General features: G+C 41.4%; 1 protein-coding gene across 7 annotated transcripts in view; it reads right to left on the reverse strand.

Annotated features, from left to right (window-relative positions):
• The window catches only part of Sema5a (semaphorin 5A), a 483,148-nt gene that overhangs the window by 177,531 nt on the left and 279,536 nt on the right, over positions 1-26,081 (reverse strand). For all 7 annotated transcript variants that reach the window (XM_087189197.1, XM_004845176.4, XM_021258604.2 and 4 more), the window contains one exon: positions 2,301-2,363. In XM_087189197.1, coding sequence (XP_087045323.1) covers positions 2,301-2,363 — 63 coding nt within the window. The remainder of the gene's footprint in view (positions 1-2,300; positions 2,364-26,081) is intronic.

A 26,081-nucleotide genomic window follows, 5' to 3' on the forward strand; every position in this document is an offset into this window, starting at 1 on the left:
ACTGATCACAGGATAAAGTAAAACATGAGCCAGTTTTGATTCAGCAGAAACAAACTTCCTCTCGAAAAGAGAAAAATACACTAGGAAAAGAAAACCACACAGACACTTCTAAAACTAGGGGCTCAGAGTAGGTGGAGGAGGAACCCCTGGCTAGACTACGTAATCAGGTGTTTTTCTTTAATATGCAAACAGCACTGAGAGACAGAATTCCCCGGAGGGGAAGGGAGTTAACTGTTAGTTCTGTAGCTCTGTGAAATATATATGTGAGGCAGAAGAACCATGAAAACAGTCCCAGGAAGGACAAAAAGCAAAACGAACACTGTAAAACTTGTCCACACATCACCATTTTAGAAATGAAAGCACAGATTCCCAGACAGGTTGATGTCTGGCGATGCCTGGAGCCAGTTCTGGTTGTGAGTGGCTGCCACTCCCAGGCGGGCAGAGCCCAGGGAAGCTGATGGACAGCGAGCAGGACAGTGGCAGGTGATGCCCATTGTCCAGCTGTGGGGTCCGTGTGGCAGCTCTCTCAATGATGAGGATCCACAAGGAACCGTCCTGCATGGCTCCCAGACCCCGGTCCAGGGCTGGACGACTAACATGCAGTGTGACAGGGCAGGATGTGGTGGATGCCATGTGGGTGTCCTGAGCCAGAGGTGAGAGAGGCGAGGGAAAGTGAGGAAGACAGAACAGTGGGGACTCAAGTGAACCCCCTGGGAGGGGAGCAGGGTGCAGGCCACTCAGGTCTGGGCCAAAAGATCAAACATTTCAGAAACACACTGCGCATGTGTGGACACACTGCGCTACAGAGCGACCCCACATGGAGGAGTGCTTGTGGTATACCCCTGAGGCCCAGGAAGAAAGGAGGAAGGAAGGGCAGAGCACCAAGAGGCACACGAAGACAAGTGGGAGAAGGAGAGAAAGGGAGGTGAGGGGTACAACGGAGGAGCAGGGTCAGAGCCCAGGTCCCCAGAAGGTGCTGCTGTCACAAGGCCAGGCCCCACGTGGGGGCTGAGCCCAGAGGGAGGCCAGTGCAGGGTGCCAGTGTTGGCCTGTGTACAGGAAGGGCCCTCTCCCTTCGCAAGCCAACAAGTCGGCCTCCCTGGCCCACTGTCCGCTCCCCACATGGCAGGCAGAGAGGCGAGGGTCAGGTGGCTCAGTACTGTCTCCAAATGGAGCCTCGGTAATTACAGGCAGGAGACAGAACCAGTCAGAAAGTGCACCTTTGAGCATTTTATACACACATGGCTGAGAGAAAAATACAAGGTTGAAATTTTAGAAAGATTTATTACACTAAAGAGACACTGCCGATAATCCCCTTCAAAACACGGTCTCGCTTCCTACACACTCAGCCCATCCTTTTTCCTACTGTCTTACATTTACAGTGACTTCTGTCCAATATAAACACGACGTTGTCCTCATCCTCCTTATTCACCAAAACTGGCTCGATGCCACTTCTGGCTCCTCCTTAAAGTCAAAATGACCACGAAAGATAAAATATTTCTAAACCTCCAGGACATCGAGGTAGCTGTGACATCACAACTAAAAGCACAAAAGAGGACTCCAGAACCGCTCGGGAAGGTGACAAGAATGATGGGAAGAGGGCGTTGGCAGTGTGTTCAGAACAGAATGTGAGGGAGGCTCAAGGTGATGGCTTTCACTGTACTCGCTGAATGTCAGCGTGCACTGCATTTCTTGATCCTGCGGTGCAGGCTGCCTGGACAGGTGAGGAGGGGCCTGGTCGAGCCATCGGCTGTGTACCAAGGGGCCTGGGAGGGGCACGGTGCTGGAGAACATCTCCCCAGGCCTCTCACGGGCTCTTTCTACAGGAACCTGGACATGTAGATTTTAGCAACAGAAAGGAAACAGAGCTAATTACAAGGATTTGTCAAGATAAATTGTAAAGAACACACACCAAATTACTTTGATACAATAATTTTACTTAGGATATAGCTACTTTTATAGTTAGCAACGAAGTATGAAAGGCGAGAGTAAAAATAGTATTTTTAAATCCATGCCTGTATTGTTTTCAAGTTATAGCAGAGTCAATTAATTTCAGATCTTAGTCTGATGACTGGAAGCACAGATGAGATTGGATCTTATGTTCTGATTGATCCTCTTTGACAATGTTGGATGGTTGGTTCATTTTCATTTAATGTGAAGCCCTTAAGTGTTGGCTGTGTGCATATGTTGAACGAGCCTTCTTACTCGTTGCAAGGCATCCAGTGCTCAGGAATGACGGGCTTCTGAGACAGGCCTTCTACCAAGAGGGTGGTGACCGCGCCGCCCCTCGGCCTTCTTACCTTCGATTTGCCTTTGCTGTAGCAGGCCTTCTTGGTCGCCTCGTCACATGCCCACTCCGCAGCCTGCACAAAACACCAGAGAGAGCAATACCAACCATTAGGGCTTTGATGGGACAGAAGCGGAAAACAGCAGAACACATGGTAACCAGCTCCTGCAACATGGCGCACCCGGCACCCACGCTGTCCCAGCAGCGCAGAATCCACACCAGATGCACGAAGTCCCACCCGGGGCTGACACGGCTTTAAAGCCAAGGCATTTGAAAGACTCATTCCCTGAGTATTTGCCTTTTAGTAATAATAAAAGGAGGCCCAGATCTAGTCACTGCCAGTGAGCAGGTCACTCCAGTGTGAAACCAGAAAACAGACGCAGTGGAGGGAGTAAGCAGGGCCCTTGAAATAAAATGACCTAAATGCCCATTTAAACCAGTGGGGTTTATAGTAATAGTGAGTCATTCATCAACATTCATGGACAACAAAGTCAGAGGGCCTGCACATTCTCACCACTCAGATGCATGTGTACATGATAGTCAAAAAGTAAACGGCTCATGCAAAGAACACATCTATCATGTCCCCCACGCCAGCAATTTTCATGCTGTTCTTAGCTCTGACTAAATATCTAGTCACAACTTTCAACTACTTTTTCTCAGACTTTGTAAATCTAACTCCTGCTGGTCAATTTGATGTGTGTATTTTCACATCTGAAATCACAAACAGAATGTGTGATTAGTTAGGATAGCCAGCGGGGCTCCCTTCTCAGGGATAAATGTTATCCGTGCATGTTAATATATAGAGATTGTGAATCTTCCTCAATAAATGTAGACATCGGACTTGTTTTTCTGTTCTGTCATTGTATGCTGGATAGAATTTTGTGGTGTAAAATTTTTCTCCATTTCCACCCACACTATGCCAATTATTTTTCATCTTACTAATAGAATTGGATTTCTGAAGAATCTGAGATGTGTATCAGTTAAGTCATAACAGGAAAATGTTTAAGCTACAGACAATTTTTTATTAATTTGGAATAATGTCAACTAAACTAAATCAAATATAGATTAATGTCAAATAATATGAAAGGAAATATTGGTTTTGCCCTTGTTACTAGTATGATTTCTTTTCCTAATTCGAACTAAATTTGGGGGAATACTAAAGATAGGCTAAAAACATATCTAAAATCTTTTATCCTCCAAAGAACGTTACATAACAGATTAAATCATAACACACTGCATGACTTGTCTAATTTATCCTACTTGGCAAACATTTGTCTTTAAGAAAAGTATTCCAGAAAGAACAATTCCATGTATTTTAAAGAGAAACAATATTCTAACTGTTTTCCCTTGGGCAGACTGGGAGGTTTTTATCTGATACAAGAGAATTTGTTAATCCTTTCTGTGCTTTTTTCCTGTGCATAATTCTTGATGGCAAACAAGTAACAGATAATCAGTATCTGAATTCCACCCAGGTTGGCGAACACTTTCAGGAAATGTGAAGATACTCCAAAGAGACGAAAGCTTCATATGCAGTAGTATCTCTATAATCCCATGAAAGACAGACAAATAAATGAAAATAGATGCATTGTGTTGATGTGGTTTGACCACTGGTCCACTCCTTTCTTAAATTTCTTCAAAAAAGCTCACTGTTATTTTTGTTTAGAGATATCCATCATTTTGCCTTTATACTTGAAGAAGGCTTGATATAGTCTATGATATATTCTCTTAGAAGAGTAGATTTCCCTGTAACTTTAATTCTATATTCCAGAAGATTTGTGTTACAGACCACAAGAAGGAATTACTATGTATAATTATGAGGAAAATTATACAGTGAAATACTTTAGCTAATGAGGTATTTGTAGTGCTTCTCCTTGGTCTAGGGATTTTGTTAAAAGTTAAATATTAAGAGTCTCTTCAGTAAATACAAAAGCTAGGAGGAGCAAGGTTAGTTCCAGAATTAGGGAGAAGAATATTTATCACATGCAATCAAAATTTTTTAGGTCCTGCTGCTGACAAGGTAAGAAAATAGTTTTATAAGTCTATCTAATGTGCAAGTAGCCTTTGCATTCACAAGATAAATGTTGGCAAAAGGCTAGAGGGGAAAAGTAATAGAAAAATGTAAGAGTTTTTACAAATATTTTATTGTTTTACTAGTTTATTGAAAAATAGCAACTGCTCATCCAGGTTTACTGGACAAACAGGAAAGAGGACAAATATGGGTTTTTCCAAAGACAGTTATTGAAAGTGAAAAGTTACTTTTCTGAGGCATTTTTATTATAGTATCACCAGCATGCCAATCATATTCAAATCCAGAGTTAATTAAAGACCGTGACTCTATAGTTTTTCTGTGGATTCACTTTCTATTGGAATAGAAGATAGGATAAAGAAAAATGTTACATTAAAGATGCAATGTTGCTGATTGTAGAAGACAGCAGGGGTGAACACATAGCATATCACAAAAGGGTAAATGGGTGTAAGTGACAGAAAGTGACTTTTTCCAATTCCACTAGAATTGAGGGCTCCATAGTGCTTTTACTTTTTACCCTGTGAACTAGCCTTGCCTGTTGGGCTATCTGGCAGCTATGGGAAAAAAGTGCTTCCACAGAAGACAAATATAGACATCAGCTGAACCTTCTTACATCTTGCTATCCACTCTGTTCGAATTTAGTTGTTTTTATAAATCTGGTTGCAACTTTCTTTATTCCATTAGAGCCATGCTAATCAATTAAAAAAACTTTTAATCAAGCCATCTTGTTCTATTGTCACTGAAGATAGTTTTTCTTTCCTACAGCATTATTTTGGAACAAAATCTAGTTACTGATTTCAGAATCCGTTTTTTAGCTCGTCTTCCAATTCATTTGGACCATTTCCTACCACCCTCACCTATTTCTGCAACTGTCGACACCAATACAAGGATTTCAACTTCACTCTCACAGTCTGAATTCCTGCATCTTCTTTTTCAAAGAAATCTTAAATGTTTGTCATCTTTTGTCTTTTTCTGATGCATGACAGTCCAGGATAGAAAATTATTCTCTATTTAATTCAACACTTACTGTTCATTATACATTTCAGCAGCTGACACAGGGCAGTAATGATGTGTTTACCTGGGTATTCAAAGACTATATGTAGTAGGTTAGAGGTCTGGAAAAAACTATAGTCAAAAATGACACAAAGATTCCTGATTGTGGCCCTTTTTTCTGTAAATACATACCAAAATCATCTGTGCTACTGAACAACTTAAGGAAGATTTTATTTACTCCCATGCATTCCTTCTCTCTTTCATTTAATAACCACTATGAATTTACTAAGTACAAGATAGTCTGTTAGATAACGATTGATAGAAGGAAAAACAAGTGTACAAATCAGATATCAATTTGCAATAAAATATATGAGAGTCTCAAATGAGCCTAGCCAGCATCATGTGAAGTCTAAGAAGGCAACAATGTTCATTTTTCTTGTTACAATAGCTAAACTCCTTCAACTTGGACGTAAAGTATCCTCATCTTTCCAGAAGTGAAAGCTCTCCAATCATCACTACACAGTCAGAGGCTGGGTAGGCTCACAGAAAAGCCCTGTTGTATCTACAGAAGTCTGAGCTGTGAGGAAGCACATATCATGTGTGTCATTAAGCAAGCCACACCTCACCATTCTGCCCATGGACATGGTCCAGCTAGGATAAACGGGGCTGTGATCTCAGGAGTAATTCAGATGCTGGAAGGAAAAAGAGCTTGGATCTTTTTATGTACATGGTACACACATACAAGTCCACAGTTCTCAGAAGTACGTAAACAAAACTGTGTATTATCACATTCCACAGCAAGAGAAGTTAATTAGATAGGAACTAGTGATGGCAGAGACTTTTCATAAAAATGAAGAGAACAACATTCTAGGCAGATGGGACACGCTCTTTCAGCAGATGGCTTTGCTAATTAGACACTGGCAAAATATAACATTTAAAAAAACTAGTTTAATCACACAGCACCAAAAATTAACAACCACCTGAGAGCTTTTGTGTTTGTATATTTGCATTCATATTCTTATGTCATGTATTTGTGTGACACATCAGAGAATGTTACATTGTCATGACGATTATAAAGAAATTTTCAGGGAATGGAAAACCACATCTTTGTTCAAAACAGAAGCAAAACTCAAATGAGTTTGAATCTGAAAAATAATGAATTTATGTGACTGGAGTAAAATGTCAACCTAGTTAGCCTTTCTTGTGGACATCTTCACTAATTACCTCTGGTGGCCGCACATGTCAGTTTCTAAGCAAGTGACACTTGAGTTGAAACTCCCGAGTGCATTAAAAGTCACAAGATGGAAAATGTTTTAGTTAGGTGGGAAAGCTTTGTGCAGTATTGCTCTCTGCCTTCACTTCTTCATAGGTATTGTGTATCTATTCATTCTTCATATCAGTTTGCAGAACACTCCCATTTCTGTCCACATCAAACTCAGGCAAGTCCAATTCTCTACTGGAAACCTCCAAGCCAGGATGCAGGACAAGAACTTAGTCCTATCATCTGACTTTACACTGACATCAACCCCAAGTTAAGGGAAGCCAAAATAACCACAGCAGCTCTGCCAGAGTAAGTTACAGTGTTTCCAAAGCCCTATATTCACATAATATCAAGTCAAACTTTCTTGGATTAGCTGCAGAGCTTCCCAAATTGTTGAACTTTACAGGGCATGTGGTTTTCTAACTGGTGTAGGCAATGTGTTAGTTCTGAGAACTGGGTGACAAAGTAACCACAGACTGGGTAGTCTGAACAACAGGGATTTACTCTTAAGGTTTTAGAGGCTGGAAGTGTGGAAGCAAAGTGTTGACAGAATACTCCTTCTGGAAACCCTAAGGGGGAATCCTCTTAGGCTCCCACCTGACTCCAGTGGTCACCGTCTATCTTGGTATACGTCCTATTTCTGCCTCAGTCATGGCACAGCTTCTCCATGTGACTCTTTTGGTCCAAATATCCCTTTTCCTTCGAGTACCCTGGTGTCTGGATTAAGCTCCTTCCAAGTCCGGTAACAACCCTGTCATAAATCGGTACCTCTGCAAACAGCCTATTTCCAAACAAAGTCACGTTCTGAGAATCTAAATAGGTGGGATTGGGGGGAAAATAATTCAACTCAGTGTAAACAACGTGACAAAGAAGTAGGAGTTTGGGATTGACAGTAAGGCATAAATCTGGGGTGAGCTGGCTGCCAAATTAAGGCAAAATAATGATAATAATTTATTGGCCTTGTGATATGATAACCACAGTAGGAGCGCTGTTTGTATATTTATCTTATATAAGCATCTTTAATTTTAAGGTAGAAATACACTGAGTATAAGATTTGGATGAGGGCATTGGCTAAATAAATCTTCAAAGGTACCAAGATGGCCATTAAAGGCTGAAACATTATGACTTTGATTTGAACCCTCTTCTATTCTATTATTGAAATGGACAAATTAAGTACCCCTTGTTACCTGATTCTTATGGTTTCTTTGGCTTTTTTTCTCATAAGTCTGAAAAATATATACTTATATCACAAAAATTTTACACATTTAAGTTCAGAGCTGTTGGCACTGAGTAAATATTAATCATAAAAGTCAGTGATTCCCTTGTTGTGGGATATATTCATTTTTAAATCCTCTGGACCCATCTACTGCTCTAGTGTCGATTTTAAATATCACATGATTCAGGGTCGGGAATTTAGCTCCGTGGTTCCTGCCTCACAAGCACAAGGTCCTGAATTCAATCCCTGGTACCACCCCCACAAAAAAAAAGCCCCACAGGATTCATCTAGTTTTTGAAACTCTGTTCTCAACATCTGTATGGCCAGGATGAGATCTAAGAATTTTGGGTTAGCTTTGTGAAATGAAATCTATTGAATGTAAAAACACAGACTATGCTGGACACAGTGGCGGAGTGGAGTTCTACTTTTATAGCAGGTAGAAAGGTGCCATCACTCCTCTGCTAAAGCCAGACTCCTTATCCCACCTGGAATAAACCCAGAGCCATCTGGGGCATCCCACCATGTCCAGTTCTGTGTTTCCTAGTGCCCCACTTCCCTCCCCCCGGTGACAAGCCTGGGACGTCGCAGACATATTCCATATGGCCTGACACGTGGTCTGTGGACCAGCTGTCTCCCCGTCCAGGAATGCTCTTCTTCCAGCCAATTCCCATGCCTCCTGCACACCTCTGCTCTGTCTACAACTGTATGGCTCGAACTGCACCTCCCTCCCCTGGCCCCACCAAAAGCAAAGTGCACTTGGGCTGGGGGCCTGGCTTGCTGCACCCATAGCATCTAGAGGAACACCTAACACAAAGTGCACACTCAATATATCGTTTCTGGACAGACAAATGGACACTGAATACCCTATGTCCACGCTCATGGGAAGTGGCCCCAGATGCCCCGCCAGCCCCCCATGGAAAATGGGCACCTCAAGCTTCAAAAGGGCAGCTTTTCATGATCATTATGCTTGAAGGTAAGGTTAGTCAGAAAACTATTCTTGACTGCAAGTTTCAAAGGAATATTTGTAGCTCTAGAGTTTCAAATAAATTATCTTCATGGCTACAAGTAGTATTGCCTTAAAAATGGCACCTTCTCCAATGTGTAAGCCTAATTTTAGTGAAACATACCTAATTACTAGAGAAATGACTTTTATATATGAATTTACTAGAACTATTAGAATATTAGGAACTCAATTCAAAACCAATCAAGCATAGGATAAAAGTATGGATATCAGAGTTGATTGAGTTCCCAAGGACTATTTTGCCTAGATTAATACTTCCTGAATGCATTTGGCTGAAGGACTGCTATTTCTAATGCTTTATTTTCTCTTTCAAAACAAATAATTATATCTTATGTTGCACAGACGATGCCATCCAAGTACTACACTATCTGTAATGTTCAACAAAAATTGTCATGTCTATCAGAAGTTAAATAGACCTATCAAAACCAAATTAAAATTAGAAGTTTTATCTGAAGTTGACACTTATTCTGCATATGCAGAGGTACTCCAAAAGCAGTAAGGGGATTATGGAAAGTTGTAAGATATGTACTGGACAGAGCTGAGCTTATTAAGACTATTATAGGACACTGACATCACACCTTACAAAATAGAATTTTATACAAGAAAAGAACAACATATGGCATGAGAAGCTTTGTAGGAAGAAAGAACGTGGTCCAGTGAAGCGTGTCTTGGGAATGCCTCACACAGTGAAGTTAGTGGTATGCTGCCGTGGGGAGTGAGTAGTTTCTCGTGCATGCTGGTGGGTTACTGCCAATGATGCAGTCCAGCAGTATGGGGAACTGAAGATAAACCATCCAGATCCCGATACAAGAATGGATTTCCTAGCTGTATCAGGAGATTTCATCTAGCACTGTATTAAAGGGCTCAAAAGGGACAGCATCTAACTGGTAATATGAAGAACTAAGGCTTTTATTCTGAGGTGACATGAAACAGATGTAGAAAAAGATGCTGGTAACCACAGCATGAATACAGATGAAGGTGCAGACTCCCTGCAAGTCTCTGTTTGTTTGGCTTAGAATGTTGCTTTATAGATACGAATAAAATGCTTTTACATCTTCAGCAGGAATATCTCGTGTGTAATTCTGTGCCTGAGATTTCTCTCACTGGAAATGTACCATCACTCATATTGGGGTCATCACTTGGGGTCTTATTATTACTGTATATTCTGGTTAAGTCCTAATGAAGACATTCTACATGAACTCTCAGCTTAATAGCCAATATAGATGTAAATATGTGGGCTTTGTTTTCAGAGTTTTTTTCATAAATCTGTTCCATGTTTTGATTCTTCAGAAGCCACACTTCATACCAGATTACCTCCAAATTATTGATGTGTGTGGGGCAATGACTTGATGCTTACTGAGCCACTCAGAATGTATTTTTTTTTTTTGGTCCCGGGGATCAAACTTGGGTCCTTGTGCTTGCGCAGCAGGCAGTGAAACCCCTGAGCTAAATCCCCAGCCCAAGAATGTATTTATTATTCAGGCTATAAATGCTGGATGTGTCCTATCAGTACAAAGATTGACTGTACTTTCAGTTTGAGAATATATTGATCTATTGGCTGGATCTCAAGATTTGTAGAAAAATGTTTTATGAACCATATTGAGCATTATTTCTATAAATTTTTGTTTGCAGCTAAGAAAAATGAACATTGAACATGTTTCCTGAGATACATTTGGACAGTCATATTTCATTCATTTCTAAAAACAGTGTAATGGGAAGATATATTTCTGTCCAAGAAATACATTATTTATAAGAGTATCACAGTGTTCAGTGAGAACTTAATGAACACTATTGATATATTCATTTTCTGGTTAATATTTAACACTCTCATAATTTTGTAAATATCTACTTAAACTTAAGTCAAATAAATAATTTAGCATTAAACAGCTATTATGTGATTTTGACATTTATTTCTTCAAACATCTCTGTCTCTCTTCTGCAGTACAGTCTGCTTAGTTAAATACCAGGAGGGATCCTAAAGTATCATTACTATTTCTAATCTTTGTTGAGAAAGATCTCTGTCTACAAAAGTGAAGATTATAGAAAGGTCAAAAATGTTTTGGGTGAAAATAAGAACTGGTGAGTTTTTGATATCTGTAATAAGATATTATGATTGACAATGCACTTTTTTATTATAGTTTTACCATAAATATAACTGAATATCACACATTTCCCCTTTTGGTGTATTTTCAGAATCTCTTTTGTTATGTAATTAACCAGGGTTGGCAAGTAATTGCCAAATGCTGAGACTTCATCTAACTCCCTGTGAAAGGAATTTGATTTTTAAGTAAATGAATTGCATTGCCCACACAGTTAGCTTTGCTCTAGGCCTCTGGGTAGAGGTTAGAAACACAAGACAGTGTGGACGTGGGGATGGGCGTTGTGATAGGTTAAATAATAATGGACTCCCCCAAAAGTGACACATCACGAAGCCTGGAACCTATAAATGGCACTTAATGTGGCAAACAGAAGACTGAAAATATGATCAAATTAAGTATTTTTGGATAGCAGATAACATGGGTTATCTGGGTAGGATCTCAAAACAATTGAACGCAGTATTCTTGAGGGAGGCACAAGGAGATGTGAAGCCTTGTGACCACAGAGGCGGAGACCAGAAGGAAGTGTCCTCAAGTTCCAGAAGGCTGGCAGCCACCCAGTGATAAAAGAGACAAGGAAGAGGTCCTCCCCAAGAATCTCTGCAGAAGAAGGTCCAGCTGACACCTTCACTTCAGTATCATAAGAATCAAATCTACTCTCTCCTGGAAAGAATGCATTTCTGTGGCTTTAAGCCAGCAAATGTGCATTAATTTGTTTCCCCAGCCACAAGAAGCTCATACAGACAGAAATACACAGGAATTACACTCCTGGGCACTCTCACATGCAAATGACTTTAGGGTCACAGAGTGGAGGTGTCGGGGCTGTTTCTGCCAAATATCAGTGTCATCCTCACAGCAGGAGATAAGAATATAGCACCTCAAAATATGCCTCCTTGCAATATTCTGGCTTTGTCCATTTGTATTGGGAATCTAAAATATAAAGTAAATATTCATTTGTAAGCCACCCCCCGGCCCCCCGTGTGTGTGTTTCTCTGTCTCTCCTCGCTCTCAGGCACTGACTTCAGTCTGCATAACAAATTTGATTATCCTTACCCTCATTTACCTGCTTTTCCTGGTCCTATAACAAATCTCCCTCCCCACACTCGTTTTTCTTGGATGTACCAGAAAATGATATTGACTCTTGACTTGTAAGCTTCCACTTGAAATTTGCTCATCTCTCTGGGTATTTCCTAAGTACATATGAGAAATACATATTAATAAACTTCTGTTTGTTTTTCTCTTTACAATCTTTTGTTCCAGAGGTCCCAGCCAAAGACTTAGAAGAGTAGAGGAAACATTATGCTTTCCTCCCCCACCATAAATAGGGAAGATGCAGTGGCTGGCATCAGGGCCTTGGAGGAGACGTGTGGGTAACCTGGGGACACTGGCAGGCACACCTGACACAGAGGTGGAGATGCAGGAAGTGGCTGAAGAGTTTTCTGGACATTCAAGGAGATGGGACTGATGGAGGTGAGGTACTAGAAACCTTGGGGGTGAGGAACGGACAACTGTGTGTCTGTACAGTAGGAGTACAGCTCAAGATGGACCACAGGACCCGCGTGCAGGAGGTCAGGTGTGTGTGTGTGTGTGTGTGTGTGTGTGTGTGTGATGAAAGCTATGGATATGATTTTAAAGCAGATATTAGCAAAGTTAGATAGTAATTGAGAAAGAGCTCTCTGGGGACATCAGAAGGCCAGAAAGTAGAATTGGGGGTAGGAGATCATAGAAGAGTGGTACAGAGGTCATCACAAGCAACTAGCAGGAAGGTGTGGAAAGCCCAAGATCTGCAGAAACAACAGAAAAGAAGCAGCAGGAGGTGGTAACCGGCCCCACACAGTGGGAAGGGAGTCGTCTGTGGAAAAAGTAGATGTGGTAGATGTCAGTCCACCCCATCTGGGCTTGGACTGACTGCCACTTACAGTTCTGGGCTGGCTTTTTTCCACCTCTGTGTGTAATTCTAGTCTTAGAAAAATAAAACTATCCTTATGCTACTGTTTGAAGAAAAACACGTTAGGAAAATAAATCTACTTCCAAAACAGTACAATAGTTGGTGAAGAAAGAGACCAAATTCATGCAATGTTTTGATCATCATGTTTTGGAATCAAACACACTTTAGTTTATAGGTAATGAATTCTTGCTTTTCAAAGCAAATGAAAAAAACAACCAAAGAAGGAAAAGTATATTAGTCATACAACAGGTACTGCTATCATCATAGGAATTCAAAATACTTCAGTACAAGAACATCTTGTTAAAAGTCATATGATAATGATTTATTTGTTTGGAACCCCATAATTTTGAGTCAAGTAAAGGAGATTAAATATATATATATGTAAATGAAATAAACAGAAATGATAAATGAGGAGAAATTTTTTATTTCTAGGACATTTAGCAGAGCTAAAGAAATCTAAATTTACAAGTGGAAAAATAAAATACCAAATTAAGTTTTTCATATCTATAAGTCTTACATTTCTCTTAGATTCTTACATATGTTAGAAAAATCTGAAAAGAAGCATCAAAAGCTTCTACATTTCTCATCTCCAAACTAGCCAAGGTCCTCTATGACCAAATTCAGAATTATTGCTAGAATTTCAGACAGGCTGTGTTCCAATTAGAATTCTTAACATCAACAGCAAAATCCCAAAGCTAGTTGTAAGGAACCCTTCAGGTCTGAGTCTTATTTCTCTAGTTTTCACTTCAGCCTGACTCAACACAACTAGCCTTCAGAACAGCACTGAGAATTTAACCAGATGCAACCTGTAAACCTGTCCAGCAGAAAGCCATCCACCAAGCCATCAAGCAAGCTGAGTCCACACAGTGTAACTGGGACGTTGAGGGGCAAAGCAACAATGGAAAGCAGAACCAACACTCAACAGTAAAATCAAGACACACAGCAGAATGACTCCAGAGGAGCACACAAGAGAAGGAACTGATTCCCTCTGGCAAAGATGCTGGTGCTTTTCTGTCCATTGTAGCTCACTCTGTCCTCCCAGGGAGCTGTAACACCTGTGCTAGTATTGCGTTCATGTGACACAGGCTGGTGGGACAATGTCCGTCGGGCTGCCATGCTGTCACACTGAGGACCTGGGCTTTGAACTCAGGCCGTCAGGCTCCGGGCTCTGTCAACTTCACCATGGGCTATGGTCTCTTCTTTCTGTGAGTGGCCTGGCTGAAACACCCCAGATTCCTAATTCTTTCCTGCCTCACCAGCATCCTATTGAAAGATTGGATTTGCCTGCTTTGAACTTGTCAAACTAAATAAAAATGTTGTTTTTAGTAAAAAGGAAAAAGACTCTGAGTAAGGAATGGCTAGAGAGCTGTATGCCCCTTTGTGTCTTCATTTAATTTTGATAAAATGCTTATGACTGCAATGTTGCTTCCACACAAAATCACCCATGTGGTGATGGTGGCTGAAGTTTCTCCCAGATTTGTGCTCTAAAAGAACGTGCGAAACACAGACGTAAACCTAATTTGGATACTTCTGTCCCTCCGGACTTTGTGCACTTATCCAAATGTAGAACAGTGTCAAAGAGTGAGACAAAGGGCACATGAAGGTATTATTAAAAATAGATGTAGTGGAGCTGGGGATTTAGCTCAGTGGTTTGCCGCCTGCTGCGCAAGGGCAAGGACCCGAGTTCATTCTCCAGTACAAATAAATAAATAAATAAATAAATAAATAAATAAATAAATAAATGTAGTGACTATTTAAATTAGAAATTTAGAAAACAAACTGCCATTCATCCCCCTTGGAATATATCCCTTTCTCTGAACACTTATCCCATAATTCTTGCCAGTTTCTGCAGCAGTTCTGGAAGTACTCTCTCACTAGTTTCTATAGCTGTGTTCTCAAGGCTGTGCACATGTTCTGAATCAATCCAGAATGTTTACCTATCACAGTCTTTTTGACTGTGGACAAGAGCCAGAAGCTGCCTGGTGCCAGATCTGGTGACTAAGGTGGATGAAGACAGACGCCGCAGGTTTTAATTTGATAGGAATTGCCATAAATGTTTTGAATCAATTCAGCACATTGAGGTATCCACAAAGTCAGAAAGAGGACTTCAGAACAGTTTCAGAAAGTGGCACGAAAGACAGGTAAGTGTGTATGGAGCTAGGGGGTGTATTTTGAAGATGTCTAATGGCAACGTGTCTTCTACTGTGACAGTACTTTTTAAATTTTTATTTAAACATGCATTGTACTGTTTGATCACACTGCATATATGCATGTGCACACAGGTGAGGATATAGTCACATTATGATACATATTATGGGTAAAGATTATTAAACTCTATACAAAAAATTCCAAGCTAAGTGATATTCTAAACTTAAATGTCTATGTTGTATTACAAGAATAAAGAAAAATGGTTCCATGTGGATCACAAGCTCTTGTAAGACTTAGGTCAGCAGAGCCTGTGTCCCAGAGGTGGTAGGAAAGCAAAGCCGAGCACGTATCTGAAGTCCCAATCTAGCCTGTGAGATTCTATGTCCCTTTCTTCAGAATGACAAGTGCCCATGTGGGATGTGGAGAATACTCACATCCTCTCTGCTGCAGCACTGAGCCAGGTAGGGGCGGGGTGGGGGGGGGACTGCAGAGACAGGAAGTGGAGCCCACCTAGGGGCTGGGAGCTCTGGGGTGTGCCTGCTGTGTGCGCCTCCTGGCTTTCTTATCTGCTCTCCCCAGAACATCTCTCTTCCTTGTCCCCAGACAACCTTGCTGTCCCACTGCTGACCTCGTGCTGCAGTGACCAGCCCACTGGAGTGGCCCAAAGAGCCCTTAACGCTGACAGCCAACACGGGAGCTAGCAGCCCTCGCTAAACTACGGCCCAGGAGATGGGCAGGTGCTGAATTTTACAGTTAGTATTACTGGGGAAAATCATACCCTAAATGAGCTCTAAGAGCTCTGGAATAAGGAACAATAACAGTTGTCGGCCTCATCTTCTAAGACCTACAGGTCTAGCAAGGCTGAATTACAAAGAAAAGCTGTTTTTCCAAATATGGTAACTTTCCCCTGTATATTTCTATGCGCGTAGTCCCTGAAGACTTTATAAATTATGATGATAGATAATTACAACTCTTAATTATTCTCTTAGGATTATTAAAGCTGTGAAATCAAGCCTCATGTACATACATTCAAACAGCAATTACAAAATATTTAATTGCTTTTTCAGTTAGAACAGATTCCTACTTTTGAAAACTATCTCTGGCCCCAGTATATTCGCTGTTGTCATTGCATATTGAAAGATTTTATAAATCTATCTATGACCATTTGGTCTACTTTCTGTGGTGTTCTGATGAATATTTTAATCTATTAGACTTGTGTGTGTTCACACTGAAAGACAGTCACAGTGATTGGATAAATGCATAACGGTTAATCTCCCAATATATGTGGAGATATAAAAATATGGATGTAGCAAGTCCAAATGTTGTGTAAAAAGTCTCAGAGACTTATCTTTTTTAGACATCAGACACAAGCCATTATCAGAAGGACTTTTCCTGCACTGTTTATGAACACTTTTCCGCTTTCATTAAAGAACCAGGAGTGTCAAGAGAAAGAAACTGTTAGCATTAGGAAGTAGCTTCCATTTTGCCTTTACATTTATGATAAAAAAAAAGCTAACATAATAATTCTGAGAGGAAAACGTAAAGTTTCCTCCTTCCCATGCCAAACAACATTAAGGACATTCCTTCTTTGAGACTCATTTATGTTTAATATTAAAATATCCACAATATATGAAATAATGGAAAACTATATCAGCTAATATAATCATTTGACTGGTTCTATGTCCAAAAAACACCTCAAAACAGGATGGCTAACTATTCCATCATACTTTTATGTATTCCAGGTTTAATTTGCAAATGTATTCAACTAGTATTTGCTGAACACCTATCATTGACTACATTTAGGATACCCTGTAGTTTTCTAAAGCCTCCTGCATTTCAGAAATTCTAAGCCTAGTAAAGGCAACGGAAAAGTAATTGGGAGACAACTTGAGAAGCAAAAGCATACACAGTGTTCTTAGGTATGCAAGAGAGATTGGTTTCAGGAGCCCCTGTGGACACCCAAATCTGCCTATTCCAGTCCCTACATAAAATGTCATAATATTTGCATGGAGTCCACACACATTTTTCATATACTTTAAATGATCTCTGTGTTACTTATAACACCCACTTCAATGCAAACATTATATAAGGAGATATTGTGCTATATTGTTCAAGGAACAGTGACATGAAAAAGATTTGTACCTATTTTGAACTGATGACCTTCCATTCCAAGAATTCCTGATCCTCAACTGTTTGAACACACTCACGTGGAACTGCTGGAGAGAGACGCCAACTACATCTAAAGAGCACAGGCGAAGGAACACAATGCTAGAGAAGATGGGAAGCCCACAAACACACTCAGCTCAGTAGCCTTCTGAGCAGGGAAAGAAGAAAAATGTAAGTTCTGGTAGAAGAAAGACACAGGCGCTTCCTGGGAAAAGGCAACAGCGTGTGTGAGCACTGTGAAAACCAGTGTTCAGAGAACTGCAAGAAATCTGCATGACAGAAGCAAATACAGAAAAGTGGGAAAATAGGAAATCATGAAGCTTGAAAGGCAAAATGTTCAATCCAACAAGTCTTAAATCCTGTGCTTTCAAAATAGAATTTTGTTTTTATTTCAGCATTTTAAGTAGTAAGGTAATTGATAGTTTGCATATGTTAAGACATTAACCACAATCTGAGACAGGAGAAACCAACCGAGGTACACAGCATTGCAAATGAATGTCCAAGGTCAGAAAGCACTTCAAGGAGCTGAGATTCTGATAAGATCCAATGGGGGGTTAGAGGAAAAAGGATTACATGTGCAAGGGAGTAGGAAAAAATTCGCAAAAGGATATTAGGTAGTTTAAGCCCCAGGGATAAAGCCATGAGGTTAGATTTAGAAAACATGTCCAGGGCAGAATCACTGCAGACTAGGAAGAACGGATGGGTGTACATGCAGATGCCATTAACCCAGGTGGAAGCTATGCAAGGCATCCAGCACTCTGGAGCTACTACCTGGAGACTCTGAGGCCAGTTAGAGGTGCCCCATCCAAATGCTAATGGGTATCTAAAAATAAGCTTCTCCTCAAGAAAGAAGCTGACTTGGAGATAAAGACAGAGCATTGTTTATCCTTATCCTTGTATTTGCCCTTGCTTGAGAACAAGGGGGACACAGTGACATAAGCACAGCAGAAATTTGTTTATGTCACCTTTTGTTTGGTTCTTTTGCACAGGAGGAAAGATAATGCAAAGACACTCAACACTTCACACAATCACAAATCTGCATTTGATACTGCTAGTCAGCATACAGGATGCCAAAGGAAAGTTCTGGTTACATTATTATGGATATGACTAAGGATAACCCAAGGCAGTTCTGTAAATTAATCCTGTTTAGCATGAGAAATATTTTAACACCAACACAGATACACATGGCTTGAGCACTATCATATTAACATCAAAAAAAACCACTACAATTAGCTCTCCTAGAGAACACTGCAAAGTATCCATCCTGGCATTTTACTAGTGTTCTCAGTAATGGTAGCCAGAGTTGAACCTCTTCCTTCTAGAACTACCTCTTCCCATGGTCTATATCCATACTGTCCAGCTTTATGTTACCATCACTAGCTGCCTGCATCAGTAAGCTTTCCCATCACTAGGACACAATAGGCAACACCAACAATTTAAAGAAGTTTAATTTGGCTCTCAGTTCCTGGGGATTCAGTCCATGGTCACCTGGCTCCAAGGCAGAAACCCTACATGGAACAGCATGCCAAAGCAAAGCTCCTCAATTCATGGCAGCCAGGAAGCAGAGCAGAGGAACAGCACCAGCTGACGGGGCCAGCAACCAGATATAGACCCCAAGACCATACCTTTATGACCTATCTAGATATGTCCAAGATATTCTTTAGTACTTTCCTGGGTGGCTCTCAGGCCAGTCAAAGGCATTACCTCCCATACCACTGTATTTTAATTCTTGGAAGCACATTTACCAGGTTTCAGTACTTTGCTTAATTATTAGTTGGTTAAATGTTAGTCTTCTCCAACTATAACAAAATTTATAAAAGAATTAAGTCATTTTCTTCTGTTCAACAATTTATTTCTTGCACTCAGGAGTCTGACTACCCTACAGGATAGTCTAATTACATGTGTGTGGAATGAATGATGAATCTGGGAGTGCCAAAAGATACAATGACTCTGCTCTTAGTAACTTTCTGACAGATGATATGAATTTCAAGGCAAGAGCCTTAACTCATTTGCCATAGGATAGACCTGGTTTATAGATCACAGATTCAATATTAGTGTGGAGTTTGGGCAAACCATTTTGGATTTCAAAACTTAAATTTTACAAACCCATCTTGCCCAGCTCGATGATGGCAATAACAGTCCCTACCTTCTTCCCTCTTGGCTTATTGTCGTGAGAGGCAGTGAGAGGTCTTGGTTACACTCTGTAAACTCAAGAGCAAAGTAAAGCAGGAGGGGCAACTGCACCTGGAATCTTCCGCCTTCTTCAGCAATTGGACATTCTTGCCACCTAAGGGTTGTCTGGCTCATTATGAGGGGGTCGCTTAATAGGGTGGGAGTTGCCGCCTGTTCCTAAAGAGTTATGCAACTGGCAATAACCAAGAGAATGACTCTTTTGCTGCATAATAAACAGAAAGAAACCCTCTCATCATCATCTCTCAGCAGCACCTATTGAGGACATTTGGGTTGCTGCCTCTCACTGTTATCAGGACATGGGGTGCATGGATTGTCAGAGAGGGAATGGTCACATAACCATTCTACAGTGAGGATTAAGCCTCTGCCCAGGTGGCGAAACAAATTATTTAAACTATTCATACATAGTCTTTTTTGAGTCTATATTATATTTCACTGAAAGTTGATCCAGTGAAAGAAAAGCTTCCAGGTCACCTCTGACAATATCCATCCAAACAAGGACTGGGATTCTCATCCATCTTCTCTCTGGTCAAAAAGTAACCCACAGAGTCAGAGCTCCAGCGCAGGACCCATCTGGCAAAGCTCCATGGTACTGGCCATGGCTTCGAGATGTCTTATAATGTCAATGCCAAGGGCATCCCTGGCATACTGGATAGGGTTTGGGAACGGGTCCCCTGGGAGGAAGCAGGTGAGGCAGCCCTGAGATCGCTCTCCCCAGCAACCAGGGCTCCAGGAAGCAGTGAGAAGCCCAGTGGGAGATCAGGGTGCAACATATTGATTAAACTCAGTTTCAGGAATAGTTTTATATTACCTAATGAAGATTGATAGCCAATCAGGGATGCTGCCGATCAAGGAGGCAGGAAGAAACAGCAGGCCTGTCAGTCTGTCTTCCCTCTCAGGCTAGAGGGCCAAGTCATGAATGTCCCTGGGTCCCTCTCTCTTCACTTATAAATGGCAGCAAAAGAAGACCCTTCTCCAACTGCCCTGGCTGTCTGCCTGTGGATAGCACAGATGAACCTGGGCTATATGCTGTAGTCCAGTCTTTCTATTTCTCTTTCCCTGATTTCTGCCCATTTGGTTACTGACTATAACAAATAGCAACATCATCAAAGGGTTCTGGTGAGTACTAAAGAGATTTATAAATGGGGTCTAGTACAATGCCTACACACCCTAAGCTGGCAAAATATAATTACTTTAATAATTTAAAGAAGTGGCCTTTTTAATCCCATCTTAATCCTTCCGAGGTGTGTCTTTAGCTTAAAAACACAGCTATAATGGGAGAGAGAAATGCAAACTCCTTTGGGGCAAGATTTGTGTTTAATATTCTTAGACGGTCCATAGTAGCAAATATTTCCACATGTGTTCACCAGAAATTATCCTTTGCTTTGAGGGAGATTTAAAAATAAAATTTTAACCAAATGCTTGTGGAACTCCAAATGACTGGAAAAGCTAAATCCATTCAGTCAGTAAAAGGGGGAAAAAATACAGATGTCTGCCAACAAAAAGAAATCTGTTCAGAATGTTAAGTTGCTTCTTGTAATATTCGGGGAAAGCTGGAATGAAGCCATGCATTAAGAATTTCTGAATATTTGTTACCAATGGAAACAACAAAACTCACACCCGAATACTTTCTGCTGTCTCCCAAGACTCATGGAATTCATTAGACAATGTTCCTAACCTTCAACATTCACCTGTGACTTTAATTTAGGTTCTGCCATAATGACAGAGAATTGGTCACGAATGACCATGATGTGTGCAGCAACTTCAAGTGACCACCCAGAGGGTCAGGTTACCCTCACTAGTCACATCAGAATTTTTAACCACATGGGCTTTTCTTTAAAAGGGGGTTCTCATGCCCTAGGTTTCCCTATTTTCATGGCTATTTCTCCATGTGTGCTTCTTCTAGACAGCAACCCCAAAATGCTATGACGATTTTACTTTTTCTCAAACACATGTACCTCATCCTGCCTTGTCTCCCCTGCAGAAATTGATGAGAAGTACTGTAAGTAAGTATCTGGTAAAGTAAGCAATCTGGTAAAGTAAGTATCTGGTAAATCTGTTTGAGTTGCTGCCGTTAAATTAAATCAAGGACTGGAAATTCTCAAATGGTGGCCATGTGCCTACTTTCTTTTAAGGAAATTCAAATTAGTAAGAAAGATCTAAATGGATCCAATTTCAATCTACTCTGGGGAAGCATGTTGTAAGACACAAGGGGAATACAGCTCAGCATGAAGACTGATTACATTAGTTTTGGTTGATGTCTACTACTTATATTTCAAAATATGTCATATGGTCCGAACCCATTTCTATAAGCCATAAGGATTGTGGATTGAGAATAAATATAATAGAAAGAAACAGGACCAAGGAAGAAGAGAAAGGAAAAAAGAAGCAAGGAGAAGAGGAGAAAGGGGCACAGTCCAAGGAAAGAGGATAGCAAGAAGGAAGAGGAAGTGGGAAAACATCACCCCACTTCTCTTCCAAGTAAATATCACACTTTGTTTCAAAATTATTCAAGGCGAATCCAGAATAATGTACCAGAACTTGCAATTAAAATAGGACCATACATGGAGGGAAGAACCTCATAAAGAAATGAAGCCAGTGTCAGTGTGAATTGCATTTGTAGAGTAGAAAGCACCCCAAAGTTCTCAGCTTTGAGCTTCCAGGGGTCAGGACTGCAGGGTCCTCGAGCTGACACCTCCCGCCTGAGTCTTCAGTGAGACCGGATGGAAACACAAAGCAAGAAGCCCATTTCTGGGTTTATAATTGTATATATCATATTTGAGGACAAAGAAAACTATCTTTTTCTGGGTAAAGCCTATAGCGCTTCAGCAACAACCCAACCACTCAACATTACCACTGTGCGATCTGTTTCAGAGACTCCTTCCTGCAGGAAGGACGGGGAGAGGAGCAGAAGGGGACATGGAACTGTGGCCAGTAACCGAGTACCTGTGCCTCCTAAGGAAGGTATCCCTTATCCCGGCCACCAAAGCAGTGATCACAGACTGTCTTTGTCTGAAATTCCCTTGACTCTCATTCTTGGGATTCATCATTGGACCGGATGTGCACTCTAATATTTAGGAACAGAAAGTAGAGGAAGGTATTATATTTGAGTTCCATGATTGAAACTGAGTAGTCTTTTATGAATGCAAATAATGCATTTTTCTCTCTAGGCATCGGGATGTGAGCCTAAAACTAAGGTCTGGTCCACCGCCACATGCTTCCTCAGCATCAGAGTGGAACGGGGGTCCCAGGGGTTGATCTCCGTGTCCCCTTCCATGGAGCTCTCCTGGGTGAGTCCCTCTGCCTGAACAACCCTCCCTGTCAGTGGGACCAGATGCAGTTTCTTTTTCTTTCTTTTTTTTTTTTTTTTTCGGTACCAGAGATCGAACTCGGGTCCTTGCACTTCAGGTGCAGTTTCTACTTCTCCCTGAGGAGAGTACTGGGGTCGCAGCTTCCCAATAGCCCATGGAATTGCTCAAAACAAGTCAACTGTGCCCTCCCGATGCTATGATGCTTGCCATGTCACTGTGCTCCTGAGGAGGATCCCTGTCCCATGAGATTGTGTGTGGTCCTCCGACTCCTGGCTGTGAGTACGTATGACCCATAAACTGCTGTGTGTCCCATCTGGCCAGCTTTGGGTTTCCCTGTACAGATTTCCCCAAAGCCCTATGTGGGGATCCCTGCCTCACAAAGAGGGTGCACACAGGGCATTGTCTCCTGGGTTATGCTACACCAAGTCCGAGTGAGCTGCCAACTGGGATTCTTTCTGGGCCATTGCAGGATTCCGTTCTACCCACACTGCAAGGCTGGGGTCCAGACACAGACCCCAGGGAGCACTGCCTGGCTTGCCACCACACTCCTGGGGAATGTCAAGAGCTTGGCCTGAGTGCCACGCTTTCATGTTGACTAACTGGCATCTAAAAAACGCTGAGAGGAGAAGGGCAGTATTCGTGGAGGAAGACCAAAGAGAGGCGGCAAAAATTTAACCTTCCTTGCCCCACAGTCCTGCTTCCATTCCTCTCCACATCTTCTCCCCCTCACCACAAACAAATCCATCTATCTCACATTTTCCAATCTGTCTGTGAACAAAAAGTATCAGTGCTGGATGCCACCCTGCGTGAGCTGCAAATACTGCTGGCTCTACATCTGCCTGAGGGCGTTTGAGGATAACTTGCCTGGTTCACATCTCAGAGGGCAGTCTGATGAATGCAAAGGAGAGAAGAGTCTTTCCCAGACTTGTGTGCTGGGCTTTGATGTTGCAGATGGCATTAAGATGTCAGAGGTAACCAGGGCAGATTTTAGAGCACACCAGAATTTCGGTACTTTCTAGGTGTCATACAAACAGATTCTACTGGCAAACTCCTGCTTTCACATATGATTGATAAAGAGATTTGTGGAAACATGACTTAGGTGTGTCTGTTACTTGTGACAATCTTTAGATGTCTGTGGCTCCATAAATGACTAGATGCGACACATTTTCAAAGTGTGTATCATTAAAATGATGTAACACTTGGTTGAATAAGCCATTGTTGTTTGGAGTAATTTTAGACTAAAGTGGAAACTTTTATCGGCTCCCTTAAGATAGTAGTAGAAAACAATATTTTATGTTGTAAGCAACATCTTCCCACACTTGCAAGGAAGATGAAAGAAATAACTGCAATTATTTTCTTTCTATTGGAGAAAGTCGGTATGGTCAAATCATTTCTCTTACAGTGGTAGTTTAAACTGGACCAGAATGCCCATCAGATTCCTGACAACTTCCAGAGAGATCCCAAGTAACTCATTCTTATGCCTTCAGTACAGAGTGCAGGACAAATTCATGCAGATTCAACTATCGCAAAGCAATACTGATGAAGAAGGTTTGGGAGGCCCCCGGCCTTTGAACAACAAACTAAACACTTAATGCCCTGTACCTACTCAAGTACAGAATAAAGGAGTGAGACTTAATTATGGACCTTAATTAAGTCCTTAGAAAACTCCTTAAGAGCCCCATGATAGAGATCAGAAAAGAGACACTCGGTGAGCGTTTAAACCTCACTGGGTTTGGCCCAGCAAGTTTGTGGCAGAATCAAGGTGGGTCCCTGGGCTCCAGGATTTTTCCCAAAACCTCTGTGTCCACATTGCAAATACTGAGGTTCTTACTGGTTTCCTATTCAGAAAAGATTATACTCTTATTTCACGTAAAAACTAAAATGTTGACCTGAGAATCCAGCCACCCTTAGTAGCTTTTAGATTTGTGACATCAAGTCTAGGCTAAATCCTGTCTAACTTCCTTTGCTGCTCACCAAAACCTGGCATCCTGTACACGAGGAAACATCAGAGAGAGACAGGCTCTATTCTTGGGACTGTCCCTTGCAGTTTGGCCCATTCTGTCAGGAAGTCCTCTCTTACACTGAGCTGACATGCATCACCCCATTGCTTCCACTCACTTCTCCAGTTCTAGCCCTGGGAGACACAGGGATGGATCATTCTTTAATTGCATATGAATTTGTGTCCCTTTCTTGTTAATGGACCTCCTGAGTCTTTCTTTCCAGACCAGTGTGCCCGAATTCCCTCTCTCACTTCCCACCTCCTGGGTCATGTGACTCCTCTCACTGGCCTGCTCCCTTTCTGCCCTCATTCTGATTGGCTACACTTGTGAAGGATAGAACCCCACTAAAGCACTAAAGTTAAAATGACACTCTGTCTGAGATCGTCTCAGAGCAATCTGAGGCTCTGAGTGAGATGGGATTGCCAATAGAGGAGAAAAGATTTGAAAATTATGTGGATGTCTTAGTCACTCTGCTCCTTGCTGGGACAAAATACCCAATACCCCAAACTTAAAGGAGGAGAGGTTTATTTTGGCTCCTTTTCCAAAAGTTTCAGTCCATGATCAGCAGGTGTAACACAAAACAGCATGGCAGAAGGATCTGGGAGAGAAAAGCTGCTGATATCACAGCAGCCAGGCAGCAGAGAGTGAAGGGCGGAGCGGGGAGGGAGAACAGAGACCCAGTCAGGCCATGGCCCCAGTGACCAGCTACTTCTGGGCCCACCTCCCAACCTCACGTTACAGATGAGCCCCCAGGACTCAAGTTACTGCCAACAGTGCCACCTATGAGAGCACGAGGCTTTGCAGAGACTTCCAGATATCAACCACAGAGTGGACAAACTTTAACCAGCTGCAGAGCATACATGGTTTCGTGACATGATTTGCTTTACCTATACAGGACATTTGAGAATTCCCAGACTCAAAAGGGTTTTTGATTGTTTTGTTTTGTGTTTAGGTGTGCCATCCTAGAACATGCATAGTGTCTCAAACATGACAGAACCCATTGGGGAAAGCTAAGGAATAACATTTTATACAATATTATTATACACCGAATGCTTGAAAGCATGATTACTTCTTTTCAAGACACTTAGACCTGTGGATTCGTGCTAGAAACTCTTTTGTCATTACCCACACTTGAGAAATGTATTTGGTGCTTGGTTTTTTCTGGTGATAGATTCACCCCAAAGGTAAGGTTTATTATTTGGCCTTTAAAATATCATATTGGTAGATTTTATTTGTTAAGAAGTAATGGACTCTATCCACTGATTCACTTGGGATGATCCACAAACAATTTTAACAGATTGATAAAAACATTGAGACAGGCAGGGCTAGAAACTTAAAGAATGGACGCACAAAGCACGTTCTGTGTGTAGAATATGTGGGCAGCTAGCAATTCACTCTGGAAAGATGACGGAACAAAC

This window comes from Heterocephalus glaber, unplaced genomic scaffold (genome assembly GCF_053883595.1).
Source record: "Heterocephalus glaber isolate CG9 unplaced genomic scaffold, H.glaber_assembly_v1.0 deba00001537, whole genome shotgun sequence".
NCBI classification, from domain to species: Eukaryota; Metazoa; Chordata; class Mammalia; order Rodentia; family Bathyergidae; genus Heterocephalus; species Heterocephalus glaber.